At 36.5% G+C, this 24,982-nt stretch overlaps 6 protein-coding genes across 6 annotated transcripts; 3 read left to right on the forward strand and 3 right to left on the reverse strand.

Annotated features, from left to right (window-relative positions):
• Positions 1 to 2,670: 2,670 nt before the first annotated feature.
• Positions 2,671 to 4,720, reverse strand: LOC110745826 (putative pectinesterase 29). The gene is made up of 5 exons (XM_088255797.1): positions 4,509 to 4,720; positions 4,162 to 4,321; positions 3,565 to 3,771; positions 3,223 to 3,461; positions 2,671 to 3,119 (listed from the first exon to the last, which is right to left on the reverse strand). Exons 1-5 carry the CDS (start codon positions 4,694 to 4,696, stop codon positions 2,957 to 2,959), a joined length of 957 nt encoding a protein of 318 aa, XP_088111923.1. The 5' UTR covers positions 4,697 to 4,720; the 3' UTR covers positions 2,671 to 2,956.
• Positions 4,721 to 5,250: 530 nt separating this feature from the next.
• Positions 5,251 to 6,798, reverse strand: LOC148293616 (putative pectinesterase 29). The gene is made up of 5 exons (XM_088254537.1): positions 6,611 to 6,798; positions 6,362 to 6,521; positions 5,920 to 6,141; positions 5,538 to 5,779; positions 5,251 to 5,413 (listed from the first exon to the last, which is right to left on the reverse strand). Exons 1-5 carry the CDS (start codon positions 6,796 to 6,798, stop codon positions 5,251 to 5,253), a joined length of 975 nt encoding a protein of 324 aa, XP_088110663.1.
• Positions 6,799 to 8,745: 1,947 nt separating this feature from the next.
• LOC110745925 (GTP-binding protein, HflX) lies at positions 8,746 to 12,801 on the forward strand. Its single transcript, XM_088254489.1, has 13 exons — positions 8,746 to 9,216; positions 9,348 to 9,410; positions 9,503 to 9,567; positions 9,709 to 9,798; positions 9,884 to 9,996; positions 10,105 to 10,173; positions 10,635 to 10,779; positions 10,865 to 10,920; positions 11,029 to 11,079; positions 11,204 to 11,258; positions 11,347 to 11,403; positions 11,695 to 11,814; positions 11,910 to 12,801. Exons 1-13 carry the CDS (start codon positions 8,814 to 8,816, stop codon positions 12,396 to 12,398), a joined length of 1,776 nt encoding a protein of 591 aa, XP_088110615.1. The 5' UTR covers positions 8,746 to 8,813; the 3' UTR covers positions 12,399 to 12,801.
• Positions 12,802 to 13,337: 536 nt separating this feature from the next.
• On the forward strand, positions 13,338 to 16,071 carry LOC110745927 (putative pectin methylesterase CGR2). Its single transcript, XM_088254490.1, has 7 exons — positions 13,338 to 13,573; positions 13,771 to 13,928; positions 14,090 to 14,129; positions 14,295 to 14,336; positions 14,451 to 14,825; positions 15,301 to 15,356; positions 15,721 to 16,071. Exons 2-7 carry the CDS (start codon positions 13,815 to 13,817, stop codon positions 15,871 to 15,873), a joined length of 780 nt encoding a protein of 259 aa, XP_088110616.1. The 5' UTR covers positions 13,338 to 13,573; positions 13,771 to 13,814; the 3' UTR covers positions 15,874 to 16,071.
• Positions 16,072 to 16,088: 17 nt separating this feature from the next.
• On the reverse strand, positions 16,089 to 18,978 carry LOC110745922 (Pentatricopeptide repeat (PPR) superfamily protein). The gene has a single exon (XM_021946079.2). The coding sequence runs from the start codon at positions 18,753 to 18,755 to the stop codon at positions 16,593 to 16,595; it is 2,163 nt and encodes a 720-aa protein (XP_021801771.2). The 5' UTR covers positions 18,756 to 18,978; the 3' UTR covers positions 16,089 to 16,592.
• A 1,991-nt stretch (positions 18,979 to 20,969) lies between these two features.
• Positions 20,970 to 22,251, forward strand: LOC110745924 (F-box protein CPR1-like). Its single transcript, XM_088254538.1, has 2 exons — positions 20,970 to 21,691; positions 21,849 to 22,251. The coding sequence occupies exons 1-2, from the start codon at positions 20,970 to 20,972 to the stop codon at positions 22,249 to 22,251; spliced, it is 1,125 nt and encodes a 374-aa protein (XP_088110664.1).
• The last annotated feature ends 2,731 nt before the right edge of the window (positions 22,252 to 24,982 follow it).

Genomic DNA, 24,982 nt, shown 5'->3' on the forward strand with positions numbered 1-24,982 from the left:
AATGACCCTTGATTAAATTTCATAAATATTCATGTTACAAAACTCACAACTCCCAAAAAAAAAAAAAAAAAAAAAAAGAGAAACTAGTTGTCATATTTATACCTAACATAGAAGCAGCAGATGAAGAAGTGATGAAGGAGGACTTCACATTGTGCTGCCATTGCAGCATAAAAAAAAACATACACTAAAAAAAAAAATGGCAACAGTCACCATTATTTTGTGATATTTGGTGACTAATGTGGAGGTGACTAAAGGCTTTAGTCACCAAATGTCACCAAATAATAGTAACTGTTGCCTTTTTTTTTTTTTTTTTTGGGGTAGTGATACATCAATTGCCTTAATTGGTTTCCTGCCATTAAACCAAAATTCATCCACAATCCCAAATAAATGTAAAGCCTCCCTAATTGAAATACATATCCAACACTTTTATAAATCACAATTTTTCAGCCAACATGTATTATCCATACTTGTCTATATATAAAGCAAAATACTACCCAAAAAAGACATGTCAAACAAATTGGGAATTCTAATAGTTCAAACAAAGGGGGTATTTTCTTTGCTTGAATTTACAGTTTGTGACTCAATGTGTTCAAATTGGGTCCGAGACCAAGCTTCTCTTGTTGTTCTTGGTATAGTTAAATTCAATAAGGACGTTTTTGTGGGATTGGTGCTGATGGGTCCGATTGTTAGAGCTTTAATTCAAATGGGTTCAACTGGTTCGATTCAAGTCCTTACTGGACTAGTCAAAATTATCAGAACCCCTTTAGTTGAGGACGTCAAGGGAGAAATCCCAAGAAATATTATAAGCCTCTTGGGCTCTGAAGACTTGTCAACCAGAGTGGCAGCCATGAGTTGCATCCTTGAAATTGCGTTTTTGGGCAGAGAGGAAGTAGCTTATGGCGAGGACCTGATGAAGAAGCTTATGGACGTGTAGATGGAGGTGTGTTTGCAGTCCAATGAGGATGAACATGGAAGAGTTTGTGTGGAGGAGACAGTAAAAATGGAGGATAAAACGCATATTTTAATTTATATTTTTTGTTATTAATAAAAACAAATGGACTTAACAGAGTTAACAGGGTTAGACTTAGAAGTGCTGTAAGTGGTCTGCCACATGTTAAAAAGCAGGAGGGAAACAGGCTGGGCACATGCCATTTGGTAAGAGGAGAATTGGACTCCTTTGAACTTCATTTCAATCAATAAATATATATATATTAGTAAATTTATTGATGTTAGTGATTAAAGAAAGAAATGGTTAATTGGCACAAGTCTTCTACCTGGCCCACAACCTTGAAGGAGTTAAAGAATGGTTTTGTTGAATATATGTGTATATTATTCCATTTAGGGCTGCAATTCGGCCGGATCGGATCGGAAACAGCCATTCCAATTTCCGTCCAAAATATTTCGGAATTCCTTAAACACTTCCGATTCCGATAAATTCCGGAATTTTTCGGAACTTTCCGATTCCGAAGTTTCAAATTCTTCAAAACAAATTCGTATAATATTGTTCCGATTCCGAAAAATTCCGAATTTTTTTGAAACTTTCCGATTCCGAAGTTTCAAATTCTTTAGAACAAATTCATATCAATATTATACGTAACTAACAAAAAAAATAATATTAAGATCCCAATTAGGCTTTCTATTAAGAAGCCCAACTAGGCATTAATTAAGAAACCTAACTAGAGACTTCATAAATACTACTAAATAATGACCTGTCGAGCCCACTTAAGATTGTAGGCTGAACTTAAAGTCTATTCAAGTACTGAATTGGGGTAAAGATATTTATAAAGAAGAAAACATCTGAAGTCTATGTTTTCAATCGATGTGGGATTCCAACAACTCTCAGAAATAGGACTCCAACAACTCCAATAACTTTCATAGAAAAAGAACACCTATGCATCCAAAACCTATGGATGGTATATCAAAACCAACTATCCTTATTTTATGCGTTTTTGGTTTCAGTCTATAATCAAAGCCCTTCTCCGTCAAATGATCAAACAATCCAATCAAATTATATCCAAAACAGTCAAATCTTCTCCTTCAAACATCATCATGCTCTGATCATGTGAATGAAAATTTATTGATTCAAATGCTAAAGATGGATTCACATTCATCAATCAATTGATGCTCAAGTTATAGTCAAGTGACCATCACGTTGGTTTTAGATTCTTGTGGGCATGAACATGTGTAAAGAGTGTTATTGCTCTAGGCAATTGGAATACTACAATTATTAAGATTCACTTAACATACTTATCTTATGTGTTGTATTTCATGTATATATAAAATAATTTTATAATTAAAATTTTAAATGAAGATAGTTTAAAATTTTAAAAATACATACATACATAGAATACAAAATATAATAGTATGATATGATACTCCCTACATTTACCATATTTGTAGTACGTTTGGATATAACAAGCACACATTATGCATATTTGCCAAATATATATTACTATGTTTAGTATATTACTATATATTACCCATAGTCTTAAAGTTATATACTATGTTTAGTATATTTTTTTGCCAAGCCTATGTTTAGTATGTATGAATATTTGTATGTGGGTACTAAAATATAACAAATAAGAAATGAAACATATATAAGACCTATAAATTAAAAATAATACAATTTTAATTAGAAACTTGAAATTTTTTGGAATCAAGTTGGAAAAATCGGATCGGAATGGGTTTGGAGAACTTCGGAATTTTTCGGATCGGAATTGCGGAATTTTCGGCATTTATCGGAAATATCGGATTCGGCATTTTCGGATATCGGATTTATCGGAGTCGGATTTTTTTGGAAATATTCGGACCGGAATCGGTCGGAATCGGATTTTCCAATCCAACTTACACCCCTAATTCCATTGACAAGAAATTTTACACCCAATAAAATTGGATTGATCATTATTAGTAAGTGGCCTCTATTGTTTTAGCTTGCTCAAGGGGTTATACAAAGGCCTTATTTCGGTTGCTTTTCCAACCATCCCTCTTTGTCTATGAAAGACGCTGTTTTTGTTAAGTATGCCACTTCCTCATTCGATAATTTCTTCTCCCATGATACACGACGCGACATGTCTGCTCCAGGTCCTTTGCAATTCACTTCTGAGAATGTGGTTAAATTCCTGTAAAATAGTGTTTAAAAGAAAGAATTAAATAAAGTGTAATCACTTTCATATAGTTTTAATATCCTCTTCAAACATGAAAAAAAAAAAAAAAAAAACCTACAGAGGACCAGTTAGCCACTCGGACCAACCCTCCGGCGTAATAATATTTTCCATGTACGTGGAGGCGAACACCACTCTTGAGTAATTTCTGTATGGTCTTCCTAAAAATATAGGGCCTGTTCCATTTACATGGCAATCATTGAATACATAACCAGTAGGTTCATTTGCGGCATTTCGACCCTGCGCTGTGATAAAACCAGCTAGGCCTATTCTGTCTGTTACAGATATTATCTTGCATTTCTGCAAAAAGAACAGAATGTAAATACAAGTAGGTTTAGAAAATGTTCGTAAGTGGTATGAAAAACTAAAGGATTAATTATGAAAAAGGGTAGGAATTTTTAACCTCGTAAATAGACTGGCCGTTGCCCCAAATAAAGTCTATGGCACCTTCGACAAAGCAGTCATTGAAATAGTGACGACCAAGACCATCATGTAATGTGTCTTGCACACTAATGAAGGTACAATGATAAAAGCTTGCTTTGTCGCCCGTAAGCGAAGCCGCAGGTGCCTGAATAATTTTCTTTCCATTATTGGGACGGTTATATGTATTCTGTCATCATTAGAACCAAAATTATTTACCAGTTTAAGGATAAACACAAACATAATTTATTGAAAAGCTGATATGATATTGGAATTTTTCTATTTTATAAGGGGATGGTTATAATGAGCTCTTCTTAATGTACTCATTCATCATTTCAGTTCTCTTCCTTCCTCTATCATCTCATCCTAATTAGTAAGTACCCAAATCCTCCCAAGGTTTTGTTTTCAATTCCTTCATCCAAATGGAGGATCGCCAACTCTACTACCCTTAGACACAGAAAAATGTGACTATTAATAAAAAGGTGACCATTGCTCAATTTTTTTTTGAGTACAAAAGATTATATTAATAAAGTTATAAATATTATAAGCGTATGGTAGAAAAAATTATATTTAGGCTAACCTTGAAAACTATATTCCGAGCCACAAAATTATCTGCTTCCAATTTGAATGTAGGACTTTCCACAACGTTGCCACCATCTCCATATTCAACCACGCTAGGATATTTAAGGTCTCCTTGAAGAATTATGTAGGGTTTGTCTTTAGGGATCACAATTTTTTCACTGCATATGAAAAATATCGTATATTTGTTAGGTTTCAAATTTATCGTACAAGGCGAAAATAAAAAACTAATAAAAAATAAGGAACTGTTTATTTATTTATTTTGGGTCTAAACTAAAGGGAAGATTCATTGAAAAGGCTAACAAGTCAAACAAAGCAAGAAAAAATAATATGGAACTTAGTTCTTACACATAAACACCGTGGTTAAGGAAGATGCGGGTCCACAATAAGTTGTTTGATGGGATAGAGTCGATGGCTTGTTTCAGTGTTGTAAAATTCCCTCCACCTCTCTTATCAACTAGGATGGTTCTTGAAACGTCGGGTTGTGCATTCAAAGCACTCAAGAAAACTAGGAGGAGAGCAAGTATTGTTGACATATTTGCTGTGCATCCAAAGCACTATTTTCTTGGCAAAGTTAATTAGAACACAATTCGTTCATCTTATATAGACAGAGATTAAAGAGTTTGAGTGCTGGGGACAACAATTTTGTTTGGCAAATTGAATCGAGCACATTACTCTGCGTCTGGTTTTGGAAAGATGCGCTCGATTAGTTCATTAACGTGTGACGTTTTGTTTACACTTGCTTGCTCTTCTCTGTATTTTTCCGGATGGGTTTTGCACAAAAGTTTAAAGTGCACATTTTGAGACAACTACGGGGAATATTTATCAAAATTAGAAGAGTGTGAAAACCTGATCAGTGGAAATCTGATGACTAAATTACATGGATATCATTTGTGAATTCGGTCACAATAATATACATGCAAAAAGGAAATATGTTGACTTAACATACCATACACCAACTTTATTCCATTCATATTACACCTAATACATTTATATATATCAGACTGAAACATATTAATGAATATTATTGATAAAATGATGACCTTTTGGGTGAAATTAGTTTGCTTAATAAGGGATTAATTATAAGGGCTTAATTCGGTTGTTTTGCCAACCATCCATCTTGGTCTAGGAAAGAAGCTGTATTTGTTAAAAATGCTACTTGTTCATCTGTTAACTTCTTCGCCCATGAGACACGACGGGAAACATCTGCCCCAGGCCCTGTGCAATTCACCTCCGAGAATGTGATTTTGTTCCTGTTAAAATGTGAAAAAAAGAAGAAGCAAGAATTAAAGTTTTAGTCTTGCATATAATTTTAATATTCTCTTTCTCATGAACAAAATATCACAGAGGACAAAAAAAAAGAAGAAAAAAACTTACTCAGAACCAGCATGCCATGCTGAGGTCCAGCCCTCTGGGGAAATAACATTTTCCATAAATGTGGAGACAAACAATACTCTTGCATAAGGTCTGTATGGTCTTCCTAGCAAAGTATGGCCTGTGCCTGATACATGGCAATCTTTGAATACGAAACCAGAAGTGTCTTTTGGGTCATTACGACCTTGGGCTGTAATATAACCAGGTAGGCCTATTCTGTCTGAAATTGACTTTATCAGGCATTTCTGCAAACAATTTGATCCAATGTAAATGCATGCAGTTGAATATGTGTGTTTAGTTTTTCATAGAAGAAATTTTTGAACTAATTTTTATCTAAATTAGGGTTGTCTAAAGGAATAGGAGAAAAAGGTAAGGATTTTTTAACCTCATAAATTGACTGTCCATTGCTGAAAATAAAGTCTATAGCTCCAACAACAGTGCAATTATAGAAATAGTGCCGGCCTATGGCATCACTCAATGTATCTTGCACGCCAATGAAACCACAGTTACGAAAACTTGCTTTGTCTCCACCAATAAAAGCCGCAGGAGCCCAAGTAGTTTTCTTCCCATTGTCATCAAGTTTGATAAGATCATTGTTGTATGTATTCTGTAAGAAACCCAAAATATGAATTCGAGGATAAATATCAGGAGAGTGATTTCAAAACATATTATGTATACACGAATATATGAACGAATTGAAAATGAGATCACATTTTACAATGATCGAAAACAAGTGATTAATGTTATATTAATTTACTAATACGAAAACGGGCATTTGTGTATTAGAAAAATATGGAAAAGGATAAGGTTTAGGAGAGACGCTTAACCTTAAATATTATATTCCGAGCCACAAAATTATCTGCAAATAGTTTAAATGTAGGGCTTTCAACAACATTGCCACCTTCCCCAAATTCAATCGAGGTAAGCTGGTTAGCCTCTCCTTCAAGAATAATATATCGTTTCTCCTTAGGGATCACAACTTTTTCCCTAGATAGATGTAAAAGAGAGCATATTAGGGATTGGAATCCATAACACAACTTGGAAAATAAAACCTAATTTGAAAAAGTATTACTTACTTGTAGACACCATGCTTAATAAGAATTCGTGTCCACATTGAGTTATTTTCTGGTACGGAATCAATGGCTTGCTGCACTGTTCTAAATTTTCCTTGACCATTCTTATCAACTATGATGGTTCTTGAAAGTGCATATGATGCACCCAATAAAAAGAAGAGAGCAAATATTGTTGATATAAGCGACTCCATATTGCATATAAAACTGCAAAGCAAGCTTAGCAGATTTGCAACAATGACAATGGCAAAAGAAGATGATGAAATTCATAATCTTTTATAGATGGATAAAAGAAAGTTTGACTGCTTTGTAAAACAATTATTTGGCTGACATTTTGGATTGAGTCCATCGAATCTGCTCTGCTCTTGTGTCGGTTTTTGGAAAGATATGCATGTTGAGATGAAAAAAATAGCAATTATTCACCCACGAAATCTTCAACAATTAATTAGAATTTTCTTTTGGGTACTAAATATTTGTTAGGATTTTCCGTACTATAAGTACACATTTTTTTTGCTTTTTCAACTAATATACATTAATTTGACATCTGGCAGTGCTGCTACTGAGGTAAATAGGCCTGCCATGTAGTCGAAGGCAAGAGATATGCAAGGTGGAGGAATTGCACTTTGTATTTATATGTTGGCTTTCGCCATCTATGGGTATGGGGAGAAGACAATATTTATTTGGATTGACTTGTGGATGTTATAGTAATATAATACTAGTGTCTAGTACTTTTAGCATTGTCATTTCAGATACTTATAAAGTGCATTTGGTTATTAAAAAAATAATTTACAAGTACTTATGGGTTATAAAAATACTTTTTAGAAATCAATTTCAAGTGTATTTCACTGAATACACTTGAATGTTTGATAATTTGATGTGCTTATAATGAACACTCTTATGAGCTTAAGTGCTCATTTGAATTATGTTTATATCAATTTTAAGACGATATTATGAATTACTGAGGTTTTAAGTTGGGTGTAAATACAAAGAGGAGGAGGTTTCAAAGTTGGGTGTAAGAGAACGAACACACTGTTCTAGCAATTTGACTTAAGCAACATCTACATTGTACTTATTTGATAGGGGTGTACATCAGTTCGAAACTAATAAATTTTTTTACCAATTTGCATTCGATCCAATATAGATTAGATTATCCATTTTTCAATCCGATCCGATCACATCAGAAGTTAAAATCTAATCCGATTCAATTGATATTGAATTGGATGATTAGTTTTCATAGTGGAAAAAAATAATAATGAAATATGAAACATCTATCTTCAAGTTTAATATAATTAAAAAATTTAATAGACGTGAATATAAATCATAAATGAAATGCTAGAGAAAATTATTTTGATTTTATAATACATTAAACATAACTCCATCAAATTACTTAAAATATCTATACCTTTCTTAATGAAAATTACCTAATGAGCAAAATAAGCATGAAACTAACTAGACTGAATTGGATCCTCACAAGAAAATCCATCATCAGATCCAATAATGTCGGTTTTGGAAATTAAGGATCCAATCCAATCCACCAAATAATCAAAACTGATTAAAATTGGATTGAATCGGTCGATTTGGACAGATTGGATTGAATCTTGCACACCCCTATTATTTGATTATAGAAACTTCAAGTTTCTTTTAAAAAAACCATTAAAATATATGAGCAAAAATTAGAATCTCATATCATATTAATAGAAGTTGACAAAAGAAAAAAAAAAAAACCATTTGAAAAGAACAACTTTCATAGAAAAAAAATATTTCTATAACATTGATAACCCCAACTTCAACCAAGGTAGTTGGTATGAGTGGTTCGGCACTCTCATTCCTTAAGAGAGGTCAGAGGTTCAATCCCCGCTCTCGTATGGAGTCACCACTTTGGCAAATACTTTACCCCTTACAGGCCGACCCGGTGTGAGTGGGGATTAGTTTGGGTTTTGGTTAAGGCTTAAAGGTGCCACCCATAGTTGGGGCCCATCCAGGACCACCTCGTGGTTCAGACAAAAAAAAAAAAAAAAAAAAACCCCAACTTCCTTTGGTATTTGGTTTCTCTGTTTTTTTTTTTGGTCAACTGTATTTGGTTTCTCTTGGCCCAAATGAAAAGCTTACATTGATAGGCCCAACTCACCGTCTTCCTCTAGCTCACATTAGCAAATCAAGCACACCTGTTTACAACGAAGAAGAAGGAAAATTCACACGAACTGTTCAAATGCTGAGAACCATTTCTCTCTCACGGAGTACTCTGAGGTCCTTCTCCCAAACCCGCACCCATTTGTGTTCAAACCCAAGCCAAACCCCATCTCCACCTTCAAACCCTTCAATTTTGATTTCCTACTCTTTTTACTCGACATCATCGAAGCAAGAAAAGGAGGACAAAAACGACGTCGCGTCGGTTTTCAACAGGGACCCAACAGTCCCTCCCAAGCTCTTCGTGGTCCAGCCTCGTCTTCGCCCCGATAACTACTTGCAGGCCAAGCTCAACGAGGCTCTCTGCCTCGCCAACTCTCTTGAAGAACAGCGAGATGGGTACTTCGATGTCGATTTTTTCGATAAGGAAATACCTCCCCACATTGTTGTTCAAAACCCAATTGTTAGACACCAAACTCGAGCAGGTCGGTTCTTTAATTGTCAATATTATCTTCAATTCTTTTGAAGTAAACTTTAACCCCATTTAATTAAGTTATGCGATTTTCACTTAAACTGGGTCCGCGTATGAAAATAATCACAATTTTGCATTGTGCAGATACATATTTTGGAAAAGGGACTTTGGAAGTTGTTAAATGCCATCTAAATGCACTGGAAGAAAAGGAAAGAGGCTTTCTTTTGCTGTTGTTGTTGGTTTTTTTTTTTTTTTTTTCTTTTTCTGTTTTGTGTTTCAAAATTTGTCTAAATTTTAACAGGGTGAAGTGGATGCTATATTTGTGAATACAATTCTGTCGGGGATTCAGCAGAGGAATTTGGAGGCAAGTAATTCTGCGTATGCAGTTTTTCTTCGTTTTTTTTTTGTGCCTTAGAATATTAGAGCTCATCTGTCCCACACTAACGTTTATATGTAGAAAACTAAAAAATGGTAATGATTTTTATATTTCTGTTTCGTGTGGCAGCAAATTTTGGGTAAACCAGTCTTGGACCGTGTGGGTCTTATAATAGAGATATTCAATGCTCATGCCTGCACAAAGGAGGGCAAGCTGCAGGTATTAGTGTATCTTTGGTTAAGGAGTTTGTATTTTAGTGAAGAGCTTTGAAGGATCATTTATGGCCCCCTTTTGATTTTTACAGGCTGAATTAGCAGCTCTAATGTATAAGAAAACAAGACTTGTACGACTGCGTGGCAAAAGTGGACGCTCAACTTTTGGAACGGATGGAGAAGCTGAAGTTGTTAGTGCCCGAGGGTAATGTATTGTCTAATTCTGAAAACTTAAATGCAGCTGAGATTTTACTAAGTATTTTGGTCATGCGTACTTAGAGAAGATTTTGTCTAAATGGGGTGTTAATTGCAGGAGAGGAAGTGGGGGACGTGGCTTCATTAGTGGTGCAGGAGAAACTGAACTTCAGCTTCAACGACGAAGGTTCATTTCCATGATTCTCATATCTTATGTTAATATTTATATCTCGTGCTCTAGTTTTAACGGGCCCTTGACTGCAAGTGGCTGTTTCTTTGACCTTATGAAACAAACGTACTAGTTTTTCATAACTGCAGATGACAAGTTTCTCCTACTAAAATATTGTGTCAATTGATATTTCAGACATTTCATTTCTAAATGGTGTTTTTCTTGTATCAACCACCAGACTAACTACTAATAAGAGTTTCTGTCTTACGTTTTTCCTTTTTACTTGTTTCATTCTTTTACTTTTTTTAAAGGTTATTGTTCAAAGTTGAGTAAATACAAGCATTAACTGGAGTCGTATTGAGCTAGGAGTCTATTGTTACAATATAATTGATGACATAAAATACTTGGTTAACTCTCTGTGGTTTATGGTATATCTATTCTTGCATATGTGCATCCACTTAATAGCACTATAATCTCAGAATTTCAGAACGGAGGAGTAGTCTGTTACTGCAAATTCAAGAGGTTCGACGAACTCGAGCTGTGCAACGTGCTGGTCGGAAGAATCGTGGAGGCTCTTATGGTCAAGGTTTACCTACTGTTGCTGTTGTTGGGTATACAAATGCTGTATGTGGTCTAATATATTATATTTTCTTTTTGTTATTTTTACACAAAATTGTCCAAACATTTAATTCCTCACTTCTTGTGATAGGGGAAATCTACATTAGTTAGTGCCCTCTCAAATAGCGATCTTTACAGTGATTCTCGGTAATATATTCCACTCATACAACATGTTATTTTGATCTATAAACCATATGTTATTTAACCCTTGATCTTGGCTTTTAACAGATTGATGATGTTGTACTATTTTTGCAGATTGTTCGCTACGGTTGATCCTAAATTGAGGAGTGTTTTTCTTCCTTCAGGGTATATGACCATAAATGATAACTGTTTTGCTCGTTAATTGTATTTTGGAATTTTGATGATAAGTTGTTGCTTGGATGAGTTTCTGGATCTTGTTTTGCACTAATTGTGAGTATTTAATGTTCAGGAAGAAAGTGCTTGTAAGTGACACAGTAGGATTTATATCAGATTTGCCAGTGCAGGTATATGGAAAGCATGTTTAAACTACTTTCTTTCATTTTCTGTCTTACCACTAATCCCATTCATCACTTATACAATCTACTTTTGTAGTTAGTGGAAGCATTTCATGCAACTCTAGAAGAAGTTGTGGAAGCTGATCTCCTTGTGGTATGACTAATTTCTTATGCTTTCATTTGGGAACCAGGGTCTATTTCAGGTTTTTCCACATGTACATTTGAACTAGATTTGTTGATACGCAATACAATGCGATAAAATTAAGTTCCTGCTATTGATATATCTCTGGGCTTCTGTTTGGTATCCCACATCATGTGGTATGATATGACATAGAATATATAAAACACAGTAGCAGAGAGATTAATATTTCTGGTGTGGGATTTGAACTAACATTCAAAGTGGCTCCCAACATGACAATCTAATAGATGTTTCTGTACCTTGCAGCATGTGTTGGATTGTACTGCTCCCAATCTAAATGAGCACCGGTCGACTGTATTCCAAGTTCTTGATCAAATCGGTGTATCAAAGGAAAAACTTGAAAACATGATTGAAGTTTGGAATAAGGTATTGCTAGTCTCTGCACTTGTACACTACCTTAAATAGAATGAAAATTAAATAGAAAGCTAATGCAGTTATCCATATCCTTTGGAATTCCACAGATTGACTATCAGGAGGAGGGCATGGATTTTGATGAGTGTGTCGATGACATTGCAGATGGTGAGGCTAGCAGTTTCTCAGGAGAAAGAGATGATATGGATTCTGAGCTCTCATCAGGAGCCGAAAACGATGAGGCTTTTGAAGCTATTGATGACCAAGATGGTGATTACTCTGACGGTTGGTTGGCATCAGAAGATGTCGAAGATCCTTGGGGTGAAGGTGGGTCCTGTACGGGCTTGAAGACTACAGACGACCAACAAAGCGAGTGTCCAAAGGACTGGACAACAGAAAAGCAGTTGCAATTACAAGTTCAGTCTGGTCCACATGTTAGAACATCTGCTTTAATGGGAGTTGGGTTGCAAGAGTTGTTGGAACTCATTGATGAGAAGCTGAAGGAGGCCCCAAAGGCAAATGTTGTGGAAAGGGATCCATTTGATCGAAAATGGAGGCCTCCTCGGACAGAGGAGGCTGGCGTAGCAGTTGAACAATGATAAATGTGAATATACATTTTGTTCATGTATGCTGTCATCGAGCAGCGCCATAGGATATATGGTTGGAATTCCCAGGGTCATCGACAATTATAGAGGAGCTCTTCGAAAGCAGTGTTGGCCTGGCAAAATGTTCAGACAGTACTCTGAAGGTATTCAAGCACCTTGAGTTGGCTGTTTTCTCTTTTTGGAAAAGATTAGGCCGTGGTACTTAGGTGGATGATTTTTATAGCAAAAACTCTTGTACCCACTTCTTAATTATAAAAACCAAAAAACAAAACGTGCCGACTCTGGGATAGTATTGTATAAAACAAATGAAACACTGTCACAATGGTTTGTTTCTCAAAGCTATTTGTATCTTGAAAGATGGCCTAATAAGTTAGCGTCTCTAGTGTTTTTCTTTAAATCCAATTCTTGGTGCGATTAGAAGTTGTTTTTTCGTAGCGTTTATCCGCCTGTTAGAATTGTTCTAGCACTCGTTTGAATATTTAGAGTAGCACAAAATAAGGATGATCATTAATTTTTTTTAATTTAGTGGTATTTTTCTTCTCAATGTTGAAGGAAGTTTAAAATTTAATTCCTCTTCCTCTTTGCAAAGCCTATTTCTTGTTTTGACTAAGAGAAATTTTATTTCATTTTTGTAATTTAAATGAGAAACAAAAACTTCTCTATTCCCGTTTCATTGCCCCTCTCCTCTTCGGAGATACGGAAGTATTTCTCCAAATGATGAGAGTGGTATTATTCCGGGCTCCATCCAAGCAACTTGGCCCAGACGAATCCATTATGAGTTTGGAAAAAGGAAAACGAGGCCTGTTATGAAGAGCCTAAAAGTCCAAAATACCCCGTACCATTTGCAAGCACAAGATCCCGCCGACACTTGATGCCAATGCCGCGTGCGACAGCCATTCGTATATACGAGAAGAAGGAAATACATACACAACGTACACTCGCACGCACTTGCCTATATGACATATCTCATATCTCCGTCGGTCTCTTTTAGATTTCGCTCTATTTTCAACTCTCTCTCTTTCTCTCTCAGCTGAAAGAAAACCCAAGAGAAATTTTTTTTTTTCAAAAGAAAAAAAAAAAAAAAAATCAAAATTTACAGATCTAAGATCCAAAAAGCATTGCCATTGAGCAAATCCTCAATGTGGTGCTCTCTTTTGTGGTGATCTAAGGTAACTCCCGAACTCAATTGAATTTCTCGCTCGTTTCTTACATTGCTCTGTTATTGGCACTCTGTTTGTTTCGCGGGAAAAATGAGAACCAAACGAATTGGTTCCGCATTCATAACCGTATATGGATCTAGCTTCATTTTCTATATGTTTGTGCCCGATTTTCATTCGTATCTATAAATTTTGTTTTCTGAAAGCAGTGTACAGTATTTTCGGATTCGTTGCCTGTGAAGAAAGAGCAGCCATGTCAAGGAGGGCGGTGGGATCCACACGCCGTAATGGAAACTTTCCGTTTTCTGGAGCCTTCAATTCAAAATCCAAGTCGTCCCCTTTGCTATCCATTGGCCTTGTAGTTGTGGTGAGTTTTCTTGGATTCAAATTTCATTTCCTTTGTATGCCAATTCTGTGCAATTCAGTTTGTGCTGCTGAGTGAGTGCGTAGCTCCTACATCATTTTAAACAATATAACAAATTATGAGTTTCTAATTATGTTTTGTTGGTTTCTGGTTGAAATTCTCAGGGAGCGATCCTAATTGTCGGCTATGTTTATAAGGGCTTAGGTTTGTATTTTAATTGCTTGCATTAACAGCCCCTATTTACATTTACTGATATGGAAATTTTTTTAATTTTGGTGAGCTAGCTGGGCAATGCTTTTTCGGAGGTCATTGATTCTTTGAATTCTTACACATGTATGCGCCGATTAATGTTTGTTCTTAAAAATTCAGGTGTCTTCGGCGGGGGTGCCAATGTAGTTAGTAGAGTTGAAGGTGAGTTTGGGGCCTTTTTCTGCTTGTCTTGTCAGGTTCATGTTCAAGTGTTAGCAATTAGTATTCTTCAGATACTTGTAATAATAGCATTTGCCCATTTCCTTCTATAATTAGGCGATTTCTCATGCACGCTAGAAGTTCAGAGAGCAATACCTTTCCTAAAGAAAGCTTATAGTGGCAGTATGCACAAAGTTTTGCATATTGGCCCTGATACTTGCTCAGTTGTGTCTGCATTGTTAAAAGATGACGAAATTGAAGCATGGGGTGTGGAACCGTATGAGATAGAGGATGCTGATAGGAATTGCAGGAGTCTTGTGCGCAAAGGCATTGTGCGTGTGGCTGATATAAAGTTCCCTCTACCCTATAAAGCAAAGTCTTTTTCTCTTGTGATAGTGTCAGATGCATTAGATTACCTCTCTCCAAAGTACCTGAACAGGACTCTTCCAGAATTGGCAAGGGTTTCTTCCGATGGTCTTGTTATTTTTTCAGGTACTTTACTATAAAGTTCATATAGCTTGTGCAGTGTCAGGGTTTGTTGCTAGAAATTCTTTTCCTGAAATGATTAGAAGTTCATATGAGATAATTGCACTGTTATCAAAAGATTCACATTAATTAATTGCACTCTAGTACTTCTCTTTTGGTTGATTCATCCGGTTAAAATGAATTTAGAGATGTTTAGCTATTTTAATCCTTGCAGATACATACAGACAGCCCAGTCAATTGCATTGATCCTAAGTGGATTAAGTCAATATATTAATTTATACCGCCCTTGGCTTTAAATCTCTTACTAAAGATACTGGACCGGAGATATCCTGATACTAAGTCTTTCTGACCATAATTATTTACCGTTAATGTTTTTAGGTTCTTTATTCCCATAGAAAGTAATAATTTTTTCTTGATCTTTTGCTTTTGGTAATAAATAATAATCATTTCTAATTTCACTGCTATTTACTTTTATGTTTAGGTTTCCCTGGTCAACAGAGAGCTAAAGTTTCTGAGTTATCCAAATTTGGACGCCCGGTAAGTGATCTGCCCATGTGATGTCAGCATGCTACTTTGCAGTTGTTGGATTACTACTCTTACCCATCTGGATATGATATGTACTGTAAATTGGATGGTCATTACTCCTTATGCTTATCATTTGCTTGAGATCAAATTTCAACCAAAATGATATCCAAGTGCATAAGTTATTTGTTGACAAATGAAGGGGCTATATAAAGCTGGGTCCTGATCCTTATGTTAAACTTGGAAATAATGAAAGGAGATGTAACATCTATGATCACTCTATTAAAATTTGGTTTTAGTTATAGAAGCTTTAATAATAATCATCTGGTTTGTATCTGCCTGGTTGACCTTCTGACTACGATATCGTTGTTTCCTTTAGGCCAAAATGCGGAGCTCCTCATGGTGGATACGTTACTTTGTTCAGACCAGCTTAGAAGAAAATGAAGTTGCCATCAAGAAGTTTGAGCAGGTCACAACAAAGGAGTCATACCAGCCAAGCTGTCAAGTGTTTCACCTTAACTCATATCACTAATTATAAAAATCATAGCATCTTTTATTCATTAAGTTTTGGTATGCCACAAGGCTGATAAAGGGAAAAGATTGTTGTAGCTGTCATTTAAAAACAAGACCTCTACTGGGTTGTTTTGGTATAGGGTGATTTGTATTCCGCCTCAAACTGATTTATATTCCTTTTGATTATAATGATTGCATCCAGGAATTGATTTTCCTACTGCCTTTGTTTTTTGAATCATTCGACTCCGCCTCATCACTAGCAATTTTGTTAGGACCGTACTTGAACAGGATTTGTGGTATTAGGTTGTGCTGTGTCCTTGAGTTCTGAGGAGACATGAACCTAAGTCTGGTAGATCAATTGTGACCATGTTATCAGAGCATGATTAGAAGTTATCGAGTTTTTGTAGCTGCATGAAAAGAAAAAGAACATCCATTTTAAAGTTTCTTGATCAGAAGTCTAATATGAACTAGCTGATTCTATCTTTTGACTTTTATCTCGTAAAAATTAGGGATGTGTTACACAAAAATCAGGATCAATAATCAATTCCTATAAACTTGGCCCAAGGTAGGAATTTGATGATGTTTTTTGCCTGGTTAGAGACTCGGGGCCATGAATCTAATGCATCTTCCATTGAAAAGCTAATCGCTTGGTTTCCTTGAAAAGTCATTCATGTCATGCTTGTAGAAGCCGATCTTCATTTGCTGCGAAAAGAGAACTGAAATTCACTAGCAGAAATATCACCAATAATCCCCACAAGAACAATGCCCTTCCTTAAAGCAATGAAACCTGTGGGCATCTCTCACAGTGATTTCCCTCCCAGCAATAGCAGAGATAAATTTGATTGCATTGTGGCAATCCCCACAAATCCTCAGGTTCTTCACCACAAGTATAGGCTCTCCCTCTCTGGTCGAGATCAACCCAAACGCAACAGCTAGCTTTTCACTGTGATGCCCCAACCGTATCTCCTTCTCTCCTTGCACTGATTCATCGTCCTTTACAAAGGTCCATCTTAAATCAGGCACATACCCCGCTCGCTTCATCTTCCTTGACATCTCTTCCAAGTATTCATGAATATCTTTAATCATCGGGTGGGAAATTTCTTCAGCTACGAAAACGTGTACCCTCTTATTCACCTCAATCCAACTACAACCTGGTTTTTTCTTCACTCCTCTATCTCGCATAAGTTTTCTAATTGTTGCTACTTCTTCCCATTTTCCATCTCTAGCGTACATATTTGACAGCATCACATATGGAGCAGCATTTGAAGGATCCAGTTGAAGAAACTGATTGGCTGCCTTCACTGCTAGTTCAATATTTCCATGTGTTCTACATGCACCGAGTAATGTAGCCCAGCCAACAGAGCCAGGGCTGAATGGCATTGTCTCAATGAGTCTTTCAGCATCATCCAGTTTGCCTGCTCGACCTAGAAGATCAATCATGCATGAATAATGCTCTGCTTCTGGTTCAATCTTGAACTTCTCCTTCATCATATTGAAATACTTCTGACCCTCCTCAACTTTTCCAGTGTGAGCACAAGCAGAAAGGACAGAGATAAAGGTTATACTTGAAGGAACAATACCCATCTGAAGCATATGTTCAAAAAGCCGTAGTGATTCCACTCCGATCCCATGCTGTGCATAACCTGCAATCATCGAATTTAAAGAGACAGTATTATGCTCTGGCATCCTATCAAATAACCTTCTTGCATCATGAAGATTCCCACATTTGGAGTACATTGCAACAAGAGCATTATTCACTGAAACTTTATTTGAAGGGATATCAGATTTGATTGCTAAGGCATGAATCTGCTTCCCCTGGGAGGGAGATGACAAATTGGAGCATGCACTAATCACACAGACGAAGCTGCAATCATCAGCACAGTGACCAACACGTTGCATTTGACGGAAACAATCTAAAGCATCCTCAGAGAACTCATCATTTTGAGAATACCCAGAAATCATCGTGTTCCAAAGAACCAAATCCGGATAAGGAATCTCTTCAAATAATTTCCTACAATCTGACATGCCATCAGCAGCACACTTGGAATATAAATCGATCAGGCCACTCCCAACATGTGAATTCTGGTGGAAACCAGTTTTGATCAACTTAGCATGGAACTGAAGTCCACCCAACAAGTCCTCCACACACGTAAATGCAGTCAAAACACTTGCCAATGTAAACATGTCGACCTTAACTCCCATCCTGACCATTTCCTGAAACAATGCCAGGGCTTTCAACCCTTGGCGGTGCTGGCCATAAGCCACAATCATAGAATTCCAAGACACTTCATCTCTCACCTCTCCCATGACATAGAACACCCTCTTCGCCTCCTCCAAAAACCCATTTTTACTATAGTATGTTACAAGGGCATTGTTTACCGAAACATATGAATCAAAACCACCTGACACCGCCACCGAATGCAACTGCCTAATCAAACCGATATCATCACAACAACCCGTGATCACAGCAGAGATGGTAAACCCATCCATGTCAAGATCCATGTTTCTCATCCCAGTAAACAAACTCAACGCCGGTTCAGTCTCGCCGCGATCGGCATAAGCAGAAATGAGGGTGTTATAGGAGACCAAGTCCGGATGAGGAATTTTATCAAACATTTGGTGGGCAATGTGGGTATGGGACTCTTTTGCATACGCAGCGACGATAGCATTGAAGGAGAAGACATTGGGTTCTTGGGTCTGGTCAAAGGCGTTCCGAGCAGAGGAGAGACGGCCACATTTGGAGTAAAGGAGGATGAAGTGGTTGGAAAGGTATGTGGAAGGAGGAAGGAGGGACTTGAAATATAGTGCATGGAGAGCTTTGCCTGTAAAGAGGTCTCTCTCGGCTATGCATGTTTTCAAAAGGTGGCGAAAGTTTTGCAAGGCACATGAAAGCTGGTTCATCTAAGCCGACTATAAGACTAGTTCCTTCCCATGTTTAGCACTCTTTAGGACTGCAAGCCAAATAAATGGGTTAAAAAATAATTTTGGTCGATGTCTTTTGTTTGGGCTTCTGTTTAGTTTCTGTGTCTTTTTTATCTACTTTTATTTTTTACAAGGTGATGTTTTAAGCTATGTACTAGTACGGTGTAGGGGGATCAAATTCGGGAATCGGGTGTAGTCAACTGACTTAACTCGCATATACCGCTTGGTATTTTGTCAATCTTATGTTAATTTTAATCATAAACATTTTAATTTATTTTTTAGTGCCTTGAATGTCAACATCTTTTTTTTTTTTTTGGTCATACCTTGAATGTCAACATCTAGTAGAGCCTAGTGGGTGAATATCAGTAGAGCCAAGTGGTGATGATAGAGCTAGTCTTGCATCATTCTTTAATGTCAACATCTAGTAGAGCCTCTTTGCAATTCAATGTCTATTAAATCTTGATGTTCAAGTAATTAACTAATTGCTTTATGCTTAAGGATGTCCTTTGCTCACAATATTTTTCTCAAAACAAATATCTAAGCATTGCCATCAATTTGATACACAACTTAAAACCTCATAATAATTATTTAAATTAAGCAACATATATTAATATTTTAAAGAAGAAAAAGAAACAAATGAATTTCATATTTTAAATCTATAGCAAATTTTTTTTATTTATTGAAATTGTTCTTAATTCTCTAGCAAGATATATTTTTTGGGTTTCAAATTAACTCACTTGTGATAATGAATTTCATCTAAAATTTACTCGCTACATAATTTAAATCAGAATAACTAATAGAATTGTTCCAAAGCTGAACTAAGTACCATACTTGAAACTCAGTTAAAATCATGTGCTTAAAAAAGTCACAACAGAAGGAGAGATTTATTCTTTTCAATCAACTGTAAAGAAATGAGCTTTGAACTCAAAAAACTGAGTTAATTGACAATCTACTTAGGTATTATCCATTGGCATATATGTTGCTGGACAATTTAAACACCATAAATTTTATTTGTACAATTACGTAGCAAACTCAATTAATTCTAATATTTGTCCTTTCTATTAATACATTTTTATTAGAATTAACAAATAGTATTGTCAACTTGTATATGTTCTATTAGCAGACATGGGCTTAGCTAAGTTGGCTATAGCGGTTGTGCTCCTGACTCTACACCCGAGTTCAAATTCTCATCCCCGTAGTTTAGATTAGATTAAAGTAGAATATCGCTTGTATTTAAAAAAAAAAAAAAAACTTGTATATGTTCTATTATAACTTATTTAACAACTGAAAATGCACAGAGTGATGTTGGGAAGGATGGCACAACATCAAGCTTGATCGTTTAGGGCTAATTGTAGGGCTTGTGATAAATAAAGTTTTAAGTTTTTTAGTTTTCTTCTAAAAGGAAATCAACTTAAATCGTAATCCAAGTTGGATTCGGTTAATTACTTAAATCTCAATGGCGTGGTGGCACGTGTCACATAATTTGAAAATCAAATTTAGTGTTCCTAGCATTATTAATGTATGTATTGATAGCGAATTTGTTACGCGGCAAAAAACGAAAACGGAGCATATAAGGAACACTCGCGGGAACCGGTTTAGCGGGAAAAATAGCAATTGTTTCATCATTTAAAAATTACATCCATATTCCAAGAACAATACCAGTCTGTGAGATGTCTGGGATTGAGATCTCACAGGTAGACCTTATTCTGCATTTCCATATAAACCACATACCCTTATCCTTTTGCAAGACGTTAAATTAGGGAAAGATGCCCGCTGTACCAAAAATAAATGTTAAAATAGGGGAGGTTGGTGTGTCAGCGAAAGCGTTACCAACTTCTTCAGGCTCAGTATACTCGAGCTTATCTTCATAATCTTCTACACTCTTCGACATCTCTTCTTCGAGCTCGATCTTGCCCTGCTATTTCTTTTTGCTCTCTCTCTCTCTCTCTCTCTCTTACCTAATCACAGGTAAAGTTTAAATTTTCAGCTGCTGCTGGAAATCAGTTTCTTTATGTTTGTTTATAGATCTTACATGTTTGTTGATTTTTATGGTTAGATCTGTTTCTTCTAGTGTCTCTAGATCAAGCAGGTTTGTGTCAAAATCCACCTAGCCCTAGATCCGCTCACCCCATATCAGCTTTCTCCAAATCTAGGGTTCCAGCCTTCGGGGAACAAAAGAAAAAATTAAGGACAATGCCGGTTAAGAAGTTCAAGCAACACATACCTGAAGAAATGACACTCAGAATTCTCCACAGGCTTCCAGTAAAATCCTTAATCAGATTCAGCTGCGTTTCAAAACAGTGGCTTTCGACAATAATCCGCGATCCGGAGTTTGCCAAAACCCACTACAAACTAGCGGGAGAGCAGCAAACCCTCAGCCACAGACTCCTCGTTTCCACCCAGACCTTCGGACTCGAATCAATAGACTTGGAAACAAGGTCGTTTGGAGACAATTCTGGGGTTAGAAGGTTGAGCTCCCCATTCAATGAACCGGGACATTTACGTTTTCTGGGATCGTGCAATGGTTTGGTCTTTGTATGTCAGGGTTCTTATGAAAATATGTCTATTTGGAACCCGTCGACTGGGTTCCTCCACAACTTACATTTTCCAGGTTTTTTGTCGCAAGGGGAACTAACATTTTCCAACCATGGTTTTGGTTATGTCTCGGCCACTGACGACTACAAAGTTCTCGTTGCTTGTTATGAGCGAGAAGGCGATGAGGTGATTGGTGAGTACTTGGTCTACTCATTGAGAGGCAACGCCTGGGCAGCGATTGAAGACCCTCCCCCTTATTACCTCAAGACAGGCTACACACAAGGGGCTCTTTCAAATGAGGCGCTCCATTGGCTCGACCTATTGGACGAACAACATAGACAGCGTATCCTGGTTTTCGATTTGGCAAAGGAGGAATTTTGGTACATGTTGACTCCCTACTTTTGACGAGGCTGACGAAGAGGTGGGCGAATTGGAGGAGGACGCAGAACTCGCCGACCTGGAGATGATGGACATGGATCAGGGGTATTGGATCCATATAGGGGTTTTTCTGGGAGGATCCCTTTGTCTGTGGCTTAGGACGGCGGATAAGATGTATATCGACTTCTGTGTGATGAAAGAATATGGTGTTCATGAATCTTGGACTAAGCTATTTAAGTATAGTGTTGCCGATGATCTCGGTCTTCCTGATATTAATCCATTAAGGGGTTTGAAGACGGTGTTCCATACTGAAAGTGGCACAGTTGTGGCGATATGCTATGACAAAATTGAGTTGATAAGGATTGAGAAGCTTGAAAACGTCGTCGTTACCAGTAGCCGATATCCAGCTGGGGAGGTTTTGGAAGAAGTGGTGCAATATGATGAGAGCCTGCTTTCGCTTATTGAGTACGAAAACCCAACACAAGGCGGTAATGAAGGGCGGCATTCGACCCAAAACAATGAAGAGGGGGCTTCCACCAAAAATAATGAAGAGGGGGCATGATTGCTTTGCCTGTGTCGAAATTCTGGTTTGTCACTCTTCATTTGAATCTTTGACCTTCTTGTTTTTGTTTCTCTTCATATGCATTTTAAATTGTTACTTGTTTATGTTCTGCTAATTCATTGTTATTGATTATTTAATTTTTGGATAATGCCTTTGAAACTCAAAACATGATTTTCTTTTGATGTGCATGCTTCACGCTTTTTTTTGGACAACATATGAGTGTTGTCTTTGGAAAAAATTGCCAAAGACACATACACAAAGTGTCAGATTTCATGGGATTATAATTCAGTGCCATGGTTTATTGGAGGTTTCTAGAGACTAGAGGGTTAATCTAACTAGAAATGTACACAATAGATGTATCCACAATGTGGATGGTATGGGGCCATTTCGAAATATGATTCAAATTCAGTTAGCCTCTTCATACATGATTGGTTAGAACACATAGAAGACGTAGAACCTAGAAATGGGAAGTTATGAATTGGGGAAGTTAGGAATGGGGGAGAGATGAGAATGTGATCAACTATTAGGAATGGGGGAAGTAATTGAGAACATAATTTTTTTTTGGACGAAGAAACATAAAGTTAGGAATAGGGAGAGAGGAATGAAAATGGGATCGACTACTACCCCTAATCAATCTAGTTCCTGGATTTTCAGTTATAGATTACATATTATATATGGAACATATATTTGATTTCTTATGTGTGAGGGGAAGTCATGAATGAAAATAATTTCAATACTCATGTGTTAGCTAGCTAGTAAACACAAGAGAAGTAGAAAGTGGAATAATTCTCATACCCCTTCTTGATAAGTAAACATGCAGTATTTATAAAATCAAATATTAAAGATGATTTTATCTTTTTATTCTGAAGAGGTTGAACATGTTTATCTTCTGCTTTATTTTTTATTTTCATGATTTCTATTACTCGTCATATTGTTTTCATACAGCATTAATATATTAGCTCACAAGATTACTCCAAACAACTACTAATTATCTGATGTTATTATGCAATAGGTATTAAATTTGTTTCAGTTCAGATGAGTGAGTAATCAGAGTACTCTCATTTTAACTTATGTACAAAACACCATTTAATATTCTCTTCTAGCTAGGTTAAAGTTTGTGACTTGAAGTGATACAAAACAATATAAGTTCTGCTCATTATGACTTAGAGAAAATCGTTTTCCGCATTTTAGAAACATGTTCATTAGCAATGGCTGAATAGAGAGATAAAAATAAGCAAATAAAATTGATGCTATATTGATTCCCAGATCTCATTTTCTCGTCTTATTACAAATTAAAGTTATCTACACTTTGGTTTCCTTATAACTCAGTTTATTTCTTGTGTGCATGTGAAGACTGATAGCTAGCTTTGCAACTCAAATTCTGGTCGATTATCCTCCGAATCTGTTGCAGTTGTTGGCCTTTTCCAGTGCCAACTTCAGGATGGATCGTTGTGTTTTCTTTAAACTGTATTATTAGTTTGGGTTTGTGTCTGTCGTGTTCTCCATTGAAGTAGATTGAGTCATCTCATTTACCAAACTTTTATACCAGTTCACGTTTGTTTAATTAGATGTAATGTGCAAGATTGGAATGACAATGGTTGAAATTGTTATACATGCGATATTGAGGGAGGGGAGAAGACCTCAGGTGCAGGAGTAAATGTTCTTCTGTAAAGGTTTAAATGTTAAAGTTTAATGCTTCCTCCTCTTTTTCTTTTTTAATAAGTTTAATATTGTATCATTTGGTCTTGTATTCGTAACATGCCATGTGAGTGGCTTTATTTTTAGGGTTAATTTCAATTTAGTACCCTGAATTCTCACCCTTAAGGCATGTTTGTCCATGCACTCTCAATTTTAACAATCATGATCTTTTTAATTTTTTGCAATATGATATCGGCCGTCAAAATCTCCGTTAATTGTCTATGTGGCAGGCATGGGTCCCATAGTTTTGCTTCTTTCGATGTTAGTTGAAAGGTATTTTCAAGCAATTGGTGTCTTCCCCAAGTACTTTTGTTAAAAAATTATGACACATTTTTTGCAAGTTTGGGCGGGAAGGCACCAATTGTCCAAAAATACCCTTCAACTTACATCAAAAGAAGCAAATAGGTGGGACCCAGGCCAACCACGTAGGCAATTAACGTAAATTTTTCCAGCTGAAACCAAATTGCAAAAAATTAGAAAGATTAGTGTACATAATTATTAAAATTGAGAGTGCATAGACAAACATGAGTCCAATTTTCTTGTTACCAAAACCCCTGTTCCCCTGTTTCTTCCTTAATTTTGTGACATGTGGTACATAACTTATAACTAATTTAACTCTGTTAATTGTTATTCGTATTAAAGAATAGTAGAATATTAAAATTAAAATAATTTTATTCACAAGCACAGTCCCTTCGTCTTCTCCGCCACACACCCTGCGATGCAACAGATCTAGATCCATATATGCCTTCACTTATTGTGGTCCCTTTATTTCAACACACACACCCTCCCTTTCTCCTCTCTCTCTCTCTTCGCACTGCCGCACTAGATCCAGAACCAACATGTCCTCTGCCTTGATGATGCTAGCAAGCTTCATCGCGAGTTCGACATTCCCGTGGCTACTCCGTCGCGACCTTGAATTTCCCATGATTGCTTCCTCCAAGGAAGAACAATCCATAAGGTTGATGGAGGATCTGAGTCAAAGAAGATAAAAATGTTCTGTTGGGCTAGAAATTTGATGAGAAACAAGGGGAAA

This window comes from Prunus avium, chromosome 6, assembly GCF_965620075.1.
Source record: "Prunus avium chromosome 6, drPruAviu1.hap1.1, whole genome shotgun sequence".
Taxonomy (NCBI): Eukaryota; Viridiplantae; Streptophyta; class Magnoliopsida; order Rosales; family Rosaceae; genus Prunus; species Prunus avium.